This window comes from Populus euphratica, unplaced genomic scaffold (assembly GCF_000495115.2).
Source record: "Populus euphratica unplaced genomic scaffold, PopEup_1.0 scaffold2182.1, whole genome shotgun sequence".
In the NCBI taxonomy this organism is placed as follows: Eukaryota; Viridiplantae; Streptophyta; class Magnoliopsida; order Malpighiales; family Salicaceae; genus Populus; species Populus euphratica.
This window is the reverse complement of record NW_011502017.1, coordinates 170-10,596: the sequence shown is the minus strand read 5'-3', so window position 1 is coordinate 10,596 and position 10,427 is coordinate 170. Positions and strand designations below refer to the sequence as shown.

Below are 10,427 nucleotides of genomic sequence, written 5' to 3'. Positions count from 1 at the left end.
TAGAAAAAGGAAAAAAAATTGTATTCGAGGGCCAGACCATTGACCATTCCCACGAGATTAAACTAGGAGAAAGATACGAAGAACTGACACAAATGTTATCACAAACGGTTGAGATTAAAAAAAAAATAAAAGAATTTCTCATATTTTATAATATATTTGTACAAATGTTTCTTTATATTTTATATACAGATTTTTAAAGAGAATCACACCTGCATGAGCGACACCAAGAAATGAGCAGGATATAAAGGGAAGAGAGTCTGCATGTAATAATCTACACATGCATATTGCAGGGAGCAGCATAACGTTTGTTGAGCAAAAGCAAGAAGGCATATTGCATAGTGAGTGACAAAGAGAAGATGGAGAAATATGAGTTGGTGAAGGATTTAGGAGCTGGGAATTTTGGGGTAGCAAGGCTTTTGAGGCACAAAGAGACCAAAGAACTTGTTGCCATGAAATACATTGAAAGAGGTCATAAGGTAATCTGTTTTCTTCTCTTCTAACTCCTTTGTCTGTTTTCTGTTTGGTTCCTGAGAAAATTAACTTTTTCTAGAGAAAGTCTTGTGTTTTTTCATATGGAGCATCCTTAAAAAGTTTGATAATGATTTATCTAAGTTGTTGGTTCTTTGTTTGTCTTGTGAAATACCACGAAGGAAGATTGAGAATTTTTTGGGTTTTCAGATAGATGAGAACGTGGCAAGGGAGATTATAAATCACAGATCATTAAGGCACCCCAATATAATTCGGTTCAAGGAGGCAAGTCTATGAAATGGGGTTTAATTTTTACAATTAAAAAAAAAGTAATCCTGTTTGATTATTAATTAAGGAAGGGAACTCAATCTTTTTGCAGGTGGTTTTGACCCCAACACACTTGGCAATTGTGATGGAGTATGCAGCTGGTGGAGAACTCTTTGAAAGAATCTGCAATGCTGGTAGATTTAGTGAAGATGAGGTTAAATCTCACTCACTCTCTCTGATTCCTTTTGTTTTAATTCATTAATTGCAATTACTTGGTAGTATTCCAGTGTGATTTTTGTCATTTGTTTGAATTTTTCAGGCTAGATATTTCTTTCAGCAGCTGATATCTGGGGTTAATTACTGTCACAACATGGTATAAGCAAATCTCGGAGCTTTTTATAATTATGATAAATCTCACCTTTCCTGCCTAATCACAAGAAACTGTTACAATTGTTGAATGTGTCTATGGGAGTTTTTTTGGTTCTTTAACAGCAAATCTGCCATAGAGATCTGAAACTGGAAAACACACTGTTAGATGGAAGTCCGGCACCTCGCTTGAAAATCTGTGATTTCGGTTACTCTAAGGTTTGGAACTCACTTAATCACACTTGATTTGTTAATTTGGTTATAAGCTACAGAGTGTTTTCTTAATGTTCTTAACATTCTTGGTTCCGTATTGGTTTAGTCCTCTTTGCTGCATTCAAGGCCGAAATCAACGGTCGGAACTCCGGCTTACATAGCACCGGAAGTTCTCTCTCGGAGAGAGTATGATGGCAAGGTAAGTTTGTTTTTTCGTCCATTGTGTTGTCAAATTAAATATCTAGTCACCATAGAACAAAAGCTCCAAAAGGAATTGGTCTTGTTCTAGATTCAACAAAACCCACTTTCTAATCCACATCTGCACTTTTGTTGTGTATCACTAGTGAAGCCAGCACTATCTTGAATGACCTAATCCTCCTTCCAATATCCAACCATAAGAAAAGGATTAGGTGCTAGCTGGGACAAGTATGAATCCATTTCTTTTATGAGCGAGATTGCGAAATTCTGTCTGTGTTAGGGCATTGTCATTTTCAAGCATTAAGCACATGGTTTCTTAATTTGAGTTAGGAGATGTGATGCATTTTGGTTTATTTCCTGGTGGACATTTTTTTTTTATTTCCCATAATATATTATGAAAGGATAAGCTTGAATGCACATGCAAGGCCTATAACAGATTTTATTACATCCTATTGATTGTTCTATATGGCCTTGTTATCTTTTTAGCATAAAATTGGCTTTATAGACACTTCAGGTCCATGAGTGATGTGGTTTCTAAAATGGGTTTTGGCAGATCTTGAAAAGATTGCTTTGTGTTTGGATTTGTGTTGACCAATATGGCACTATTAGTATGATTAATACTAGCAGATGAACTGCTGATTGATTTGTCACTTGAGCTTGCATTACCAACTTTTGTCATCAGATTGAATACAGAAACCATGATCTGTACAATCATAAAGCGCAAATTGAAGAGAAAATATATATAAAAAGATGATATCAAAGACATTAGGCCTTGAATGGCATGCCCCAGTTGCTCTATCATTTCAAGTTTCAGCAAATTGTTTTATCTGAAAGATCTTGAATAACAGAAATGATTTGATATCAGTTACAGTTACTCTGTTAATATTCTTAAGTAGTTGTGTTCATGTATGTGACCAACAAGGTGTAGGAGGCTGAAGTGCTGGGTGCTTTGCAGGTGAACTTGGTTTTGGATGTAGAAAGGCCAATCCCCCAAATTTGATCATGTATATTGTAGACTTTGTGTTGAAGACCTGATTCTACAGATGACCTAGAAAATGGTTAAATAATTAGACTATGAATAAATTCTAGCAAATGATGAACAGTGACTAACTCTCCATGATTTGGAGGTGAAAAACACAATATGCTGCGCTTGCTTTTCTTTCAGAATTCTGTCAATATAACATTGATTCCATTCACTGGCTCTTCTTTTCTGCATTGCATTCTTCAATCTCTGGTTCTTGGGGCCGTCTCCAATGTTGTTACATACAAGTGGGATTTACAAGTAGTAACTTGTTCTATTTCAATATTCTGTTCCTTTTCTGGTTCAGTTGGCAGATGTTTGGTCATGTGGAGTTACTCTTTATGTGATGCTGGTAGGGGCATACCCATTTGAAGACCAAGATGACCCTAGAAATTTTAGGAAAACAATTGAGGTGAACATCTCTATCATATCCGGTTATGAAAGAATCCATGAGTTATCACTGATATTTTTTGCCTTCTTGTGATGTTTTTGCAGAGAATAATGGCTGTCCAATACAAAATCCCTGACTATGTTCATGTATCTCAAGCTTGCAGAAACCTGCTATCTCGCATATTCGTTGCAAACTCTTCCAGGGTATAATTCTCTAAATGGCATGATTTTGCAGTACTAAGTTTCTGTAAATCAGCGTCTGAAAATTGATAAGAGTTTTGTTACAGAGAATTTCACTCTCAGAAATCAAAAGCCACCCATGGTTCTTAAAGAACTTGCCAAAGGAACTGACGGAGCCAGCACAAGCCATCTATTACCAAAGAGATAATCCAAGCTTTTCTCTTCAAAGTGTGGATGAGATAATGAAAATTGTGGCTGAGGCAAGACAACAGCCTCCATCATCCAAGCCTGTCAAAGGTTTCGGTTGGGAAGTTGAAGAAGATGAAGAGGAAGACATCGATGCAGAGGTAGAAGAGGAAGATGACGAAGATGAATATGACAAGAGGGTCAAGGAGGTTCATGCAAGTGGAGAGTATCAAATCAGTTGAGCCGTATGGCCTATGTTTAATTATTACATAAACTCACTAGTCATATGAACCTTGGTAGTTTTCTATTCATGTGTATCATAATAGGTAATACCTGTTGCATAAGCCTATGAATTTGTGAACCTGAAACTTTGGATGTTCCAACTTTTATCATTGTTCATGTAATGCATCACTGATTCCCCCCTAAGGATTTCAACTGTAAGAAATGATGGATGGATTGTAAGGTAGAAAATATCTGTCATCTGAAAATGCAATTTGCGAATAATTTATGGGAGTTCAAACCTTCACAGAAGCAAACCATGCCAGGCTCGACCACCCAGCCACAACCCAGGGTGGTTGAAACCTGATGTAAGCATTTACTTTAAAGACATTAAGGGACAATATAAGTAGCAGGGGTTACGTAGCATTGTATAATTGAGTTCCAGGACATGAAGGGGATCTAAAAGAAGCATGAAGCAGCATGGCTTGCCTAGTCGCTGCTATATTCTTTTTTTTTTATTATGCCTAGTCGCTGCTATATTCTTAGTTGACTGCAGGGAGGGGCTTAGACTTGATGCGGACAATGTGATGACAGAAAGTTGACATGTGGATAAATCAAAGAACATTCTGTAATTAGATGAAAAATAATATAACTCTGTAATACAATTTGTTTTTTTTTATCTTTTGACCCATTGAAGGATTGCACTGCCAGTACCTATGCTATTAAGCCAAATCCCACCAATTATGAACTTCAACAACAATGCCAGAGTGTTCAATTCAGCATATATACGAGTTAAAGTCGTATGATGCATAAGAAATTACGCATCTTGACTTAGGCAACAAAATTTACACCAGGCATAAGAAAGGTCGTGTATTGGTGTTTAATGGAACGATGGAAAAATACCCCATTGGTGCAAAAACCCCTGCCCGGTGGTGACTTCAAGAACCAATAGAACAAGAACTGCCAGCATAGCTGCTCGCCCGTTCCAGGTTTCTGCACTTCTTGTCCAACCCCATTCCCATACCGTCACAGGTGATGGTAGCTCTCTTCGCTTCGAATCATAAACTGCCAGCAGCTCCTCTACACTGCCAAGCGGAACTAAAGACTGCAGAAAATCCCAAACCAATTATCAGAGAAAAAATCAGTAAAAGTCAGTGGTAAAACATGCAGCTCATCAGCACAGAAACAAAGAGATAACGACCATCCTAGCATGCTTTCCTCTAGATAACGGTGGAGAAAGTTGGTTTCCAATTCAATGAGAAAATAAGTGAAATATGAGTGTTCAAAATATTCCTGTAGTCATAAAAGTGATTAATGCAATTCTGCTTAATTTAATGGGGATGCCAAAGGAGCAAAAATTTGAAATTCAGAAATAGCCCAACCAGTCATAACTCAGCTAATTTGGAGATGCAAATGCAAATAGGATGGACATAAATTAAAGAGGCAAGGACTGGGAAGGGGAAATAGCTTTTATGAAAGCAGACACTGTTGGGCCCTTCAGGGTTCATGTTTAACTTGGGGTAGGCAACTGTAGTTATTATGATGGAAGGTCTTTCAAGTTCATTTCATCTATATAAACACAAACGTGTTACACACATACATGCTCAGAGGGAGGGGACAAGTGAGACAGGAAAGTACACATGGACTAACAATCTTGTAGATGAAAAGTTTCATTGGCATTGAGAAGTTAGATGTTGGCATCCATGACAGAAAACTTCAAGCATCTTATTTGACTTCTAAATTGTTGAAAAGATTATTAAGGGTACCTGTCGAGCTTCTAGATTTGAGACTGCCATAGCTCCGACATATGGAAGACTCTCAATCACTGCATCAGCCAAATCTGAAATGAAGGTTGGCTCACATCCTAGTGCAGGAACACGTCCCCATTTTTCTATACCAGACTTGAGAGCCAGCTCTTTGTACTCAACATCAATTTCTTCCAAGGTCTCGATATGCTCACTAACAAAGCTGTGAATCAGAGAATGAAGTTTTGAGAACTTCAATGCATAAATTAAAACATCAAGCGATCAGTGAACCAACTTCTAGTAAAAATAACAGCAAGTTCAATTTCTTAACTTGGTTATAGAAAAATTGCTTACCTAATTGGAACAGCCAAAAGACGTTTTACCCCTTTCTTCCCAAGCTCAATGATTGTCTCATCAGTATATGGTTTCAACCATTCCACAGGTCCAACTCTGCTCTGTTAGAATATCCAGACCATCAATGACTCGCAGTGAAATTTGAATGCAAAAAGAAGAGCATGTAACATGGAAAAATAAAAGGAAAAAAAGAAACCTCAGGCCTTAGCATTGACATGCTTGCGACAGAATTCATCAAATCATAGAAGATATTTACTCAAAAAAACAAAAATAAATCAAAAACTTTTCTAGCAGTTTTAGTACAGTCTATTACAAGTAAATTCAATTTTAAATAAGATTAGACTGTCATCTCATTTAGACTGGAAGTAGAAATCATGAAAGAAACTCACTGTTTCATGATGATGGATGGTAGTGGTAGGGTTATGTGATAAGTTTGAGTTGTATTTGGATGTTTATGGTGATGTCAGTGTAATTCCTTCAGGTCATGACTTGAAACGTCTTAGAAGAGGGGAGGGGGGTATTTTTGCGTGTGAGAACATAACTCCCGTGAACTAGTCAAGTTGTCTAATCCTTGTGGTGATTATGTCAGGACTCAATGCTTTGCTGTAACATATATTCCTTCAGCCAGCGAGTACAAGTTACTTCACTCAATCCATATTCGCTATGAAGAAGATGACTTGGTTTTGCATACTTGGTAATGTATATATGATAATAGGAATATCAGCAATTCTGTTTGGGATTCCTGAAGGTGGCCTTGTGAGGTTTCCTCATTCATATCTAAGATTAATGGATGTTGTAGAAAATGTTGATGGAGCAGATTGGTGAATGAAACCTGAAACTATGGCCAGGAAAGGAGAAAGAAAAAGGATGATCTCACTAGATATGGATAAAGAAGATTTCTTGATAATTTATGAACCCTTAGAATGTTCATATTTTTCTGGTAATTATGTTTCTTGGTTGCAGGGTTGTGCTACTGCCATTATGGATTTTTGGATATTGACAGTCCCCAATAATTCTGTAGGCAAAGGGATACAGCTTCAATCTTCCACTCTGGAATGCATCGCCTCATCATGTTGGCAAAAGAGAGATGATGTTTGAAAGGACATTCAAGTCTTCAGTATTAAGCTATTACAATAAGCAAACACAAACCTCACAGAGATATTCATGTAGAATACAAAATGAGCCCCTTATATCTACTATGGCAGCTTAATTCCACTTCAGAGGTCACATCTGTGAATATCTCCACCGATATCTCTACACATCATTACCGTTCTTTTAGTGTTAATGCATTATTTTGACATCGACTTTTTGTTTCTAGTATCTATTCTCTTCACTCAGAAATATAAATCAGATGTTACCATAAGATGATGCCTCTACCGCTTAGTTTTGTGTTTTTCTATGTGCTGTTCAATAGCATAGTCAATCAATTTCATAGTCAAAACACTTGGCCAGAACTGTGACCGAGTAAAAGATTTCATTTGACAACTCCTTCCTCTTTCTTATTTCCAACTATCTCTGCCATCTCTTTATTTAAAAGCCAGTATGCTATATGCTCTCCACCACTGCACCTTGGGTATAAGTTTCAAAATAGAAACAGCTATAAGTTTCTGAGCCATTTTTTAGACTCCAGTAAATATCAGCAATATGAACTTGCTTTCAGAAAGTCAGCTAGTCCCACAATCGGAACTATTTTATTGTTCCTGCCAAATATTCAGTTTTCTCAACCAAGGATGTTTCTCTTGTGAATCAACAATCTTTGGCAGCTCACAAGCAAAGTAAAGAAAATTGTAAGCAGCCCTTTAATCCTTTTTTTTCAAAAAAAAAAATAAAAATTCTTTGATTCATTTTCGAATGAGGTTTTCAAAAGGAACATGCTACTGTTTTAAAGTGGAGTCCACACTTTAAGTTTTCTCCAATACAGCCAAGCTTTTTAAGCCATGCATGTTATGCAAGTCAACCAATCACATACAGTTATCGATAATTTGTGAATCAAAATACACCAAGAACAACTCATCAGATGACATCAAGAATACCTGATAAGCGAGAGTGTATGCATTTATCATCTTTCTCTTTTCTAATTCCTCCATTATCAAATCCACGCATTCCTCCATTTCTGCCTTATATGGATCACCAGCTTCTTCCACATATGCAAGTGGCACACCGTGTGCACTAAAAAAGATCACAGCCTGTATTGCACATTCTCAGATTGAGGTTAAATTTTTTGTGTATAATTAAAAGTATTTAAAGCAACGACAAGGGATTAAAATGTTTTGATATAGACAAATACAAGAGCGGCATGAACACACACAAACACAAACACAAACACAAACACAAACACAAACACATCCACATCCACATGTACTTGGTTAGCTCCCAGCTGTACTTTAGTACTTTTCCACATTTTTAATTTACAAACAACAAGAAAAGAAGCAAGTCAATATGGAAACTCAAATTAGCTGTAAGAGATTAATAAAAGAACTATGAAATTAAATTTGACAAACATGATCCTTCAAAAGCGTTCAACAAGGTATTACCTGCTCAGGACAGTCAAATTTTTCTAATTCCTTTTCAATCAAATTTGCCATAGCTTTGATGTATCCTTCACGCTGGTACCAAGAAGGTATCACAGTATGTTGCATGTTTACTAGATATTCATCTTCCCTGGTTGACCATTAGAAAGCATCAAAATTAGATTACATTTTTGGAGCATCACAAATGGATAGAGCATGTGCTTTTTAATCACCGGAATATACTCTCCAAAAGTCTAAGGCTTGAACCACTAGTTGATATTGAAAACTGTGGGTAAAGGGGAAGGACAACGAGCTTTGTGATTCCATCTCTTTTTATCTACAAAGAAATAAAAGATATGTAATTAGAACCACGACATCTTCATTCAAATCCCATATATCAGATAATGAAACTTACATGAGGCATGTTTATCTTTTACTTTAGGAATGACTGGAGAAAGTATTTCAAATCCGTAGAGGAGTATTAAGATATTAGAAGCTTTCACATAATGGTAAGGTGTATTAAGATTTCACTGAACGTTACCAGGAAAGAACTTAGTAACTGAACTGAAGCTGAAAGGAGTACCTGTTCGATGGCTTCTTCAGTGAACGGGTGCCAGTAGCGCATACCAACATATACCTTTGCTGGGACTTGCTTTTCCCACAGGGATTTCCTCAATTCTTCAGCCTGAATGGAGACAATAGACAAGAAAGGACATTTAAAACAAGAGAACAGTTGCCTGGGAAAACAAGGAAGCCAATTTCCAAGCAAAATGCTCTTAAGGTGTGTATGTGCCTGGCAGCATAGGAATGACTTCCCATCAGCTACCTTGCTCTGATTCTATTCAATTATTTTAATGCTCGAGATATTGAGATAACAAATATAAACTACTAAGAAAACACAAGCTTATTTGAAAAGGAAAAACATGATCATGCCTGTGCATCAGTAATCTGCCGCAAAGGAGAGCCACCACCAATTGAAGCATAGCCTTCTTTGCTCTTTGGTGCCCTCGCAACAGATATGAATTGCGCCAAGGGCTTTTGAAGAAATCGAAACAACCTTGGCAGTCTTATAATGTCCTGTTATATTAGAAAGTAAGATGAATAGAATCAAATTTTGTAGAGAATCATTAATGAAAATGATCAGCGTAACAAAATTCATGATTATCTCAACTGGTTGGTACTCGTACAAGATGCACTGTGTGTCAACAAAATGAAGAGAGCTAGCAGCTTCCCTTACTCAATTATGCATAGCATAACAGACAGTACAAAACTCTAAGTGCCTAAAGATATATATCTATTTGGCCTAAAATACTATTACATCCATTCCAGTCCCTAAATCAAAATGTATATGAACAGTTGTGCTCTAAAATCAAATGCAAAAGCAAGAGTCTCTTACCGGGTCAGCGAAAAGATTAAAAAGGAAAGGCTGCACATCTTCAAGAGTCTCTGGACCGCCAAGATTAAGCAACAAAACTCCTACCTTTTCTTCACCGATAAGTGATGCAATGGGAAAATCTTGAGATGTAGAAGTCACTAATGCTTTCAAAGGCAACAAAAATTTGCTGAATGGCTGCTTAGAATATAAAGATGGTGAAGTTCCAGACCAACCCAGTGAGTCTTTAGCTACAGCACAATTTCTTGAGACATTAAAACTAACACAAGCATCCACATGAACACCAGAGACACAACACATCCTTTGTGTAGTACAAATTGCCCTAGGCAACAACCTATGACAGCAAGAAACAAAGAAAACACATCAAACTATCAACTTTCACATCAAGTTCTACTACCACACCAAACAAAATCCAGAATTCTACACAACCCACAACTCAAATTCTCACTAAAGTTAATAACCAGAGAAAAAGAGAGGGAGACAACTGTCTTACATGGGGACTTTGGAGCTGTGAGAAGCAGACCAAGAAGTTGAAGAAGCAGTAGTAGCATTCACTGCTCCAAAATTCATCATCATTTGAATAAAAACACACAAAAGAACCAAACTTGTTTCTGCTTTCTCCGATTCAAAGATGTCTAAATTCAAAACCAAATTCAGGGTCTTGTTACTCTATCAGTATAATGACAACCCAGAAGCTCGAAATGCAAAATTTTCTCAAGCAAAAAGGAGAGTTAAGAGTGTGATTAGTGATTACAGTGTCTATGAGCTTTAGCCTTGGTAAAAAGAGAGAAAGAGAGGTCCTTTTTTTCTCTTCAATTCATGTTTCTTGGCAAATGTGTACTAAGTACGAACACCCACTTGTGTGGAGGGTGACTTATCACAAACTAGAAAAATCAACACCACTTCATTGCACTCTT

General features: G+C 37.0%; 2 protein-coding genes across 3 annotated transcripts; one reads left to right on the top strand and one right to left on the bottom strand.

The window, feature by feature from the left end:
- LOC105118741 (serine/threonine-protein kinase SRK2A-like) lies at nt 1–3,734 on the top strand. The gene is made up of 9 exons (XM_011016758.1): nt 1–476; nt 679–753; nt 848–949; nt 1,055–1,108; nt 1,228–1,320; nt 1,421–1,513; nt 2,841–2,945; nt 3,029–3,127; nt 3,211–3,734. Exons 1-9 carry the CDS (start codon nt 357–359, stop codon nt 3,529–3,531), a joined length of 1,062 nt encoding a protein of 353 aa, XP_011015060.1. The 5' UTR covers nt 1–356; the 3' UTR covers nt 3,532–3,734.
- A 384-nt stretch (nt 3,735–4,118) lies between these two features.
- On the bottom strand, nt 4,119–10,394 carry LOC105118740 (ferrochelatase-2, chloroplastic-like). Of its 2 annotated transcripts, XM_011016757.1 has the most exons (11): nt 10,265–10,394; nt 10,004–10,145; nt 9,514–9,844; nt 9,051–9,194; nt 8,701–8,802; nt 8,351–8,454; nt 8,142–8,268; nt 7,641–7,793; nt 5,608–5,708; nt 5,275–5,476; nt 4,119–4,613 (listed from the first exon to the last, which is right to left on the bottom strand). In XM_011016757.1, exons 2-11 carry the CDS (start codon nt 10,084–10,086, stop codon nt 4,389–4,391), a joined length of 1,572 nt encoding a protein of 523 aa, XP_011015059.1. In that variant the 5' UTR covers nt 10,087–10,145; nt 10,265–10,394; the 3' UTR covers nt 4,119–4,388. The 2 variants fall into 2 exon arrangements, with proteins under 2 accessions (XP_011015059.1, XP_011015057.1); XM_011016755.1 differs by having other exon boundaries at nt 10,004–10,394.
- Nucleotides 10,395–10,427: the final 33 nt, after the last annotated feature.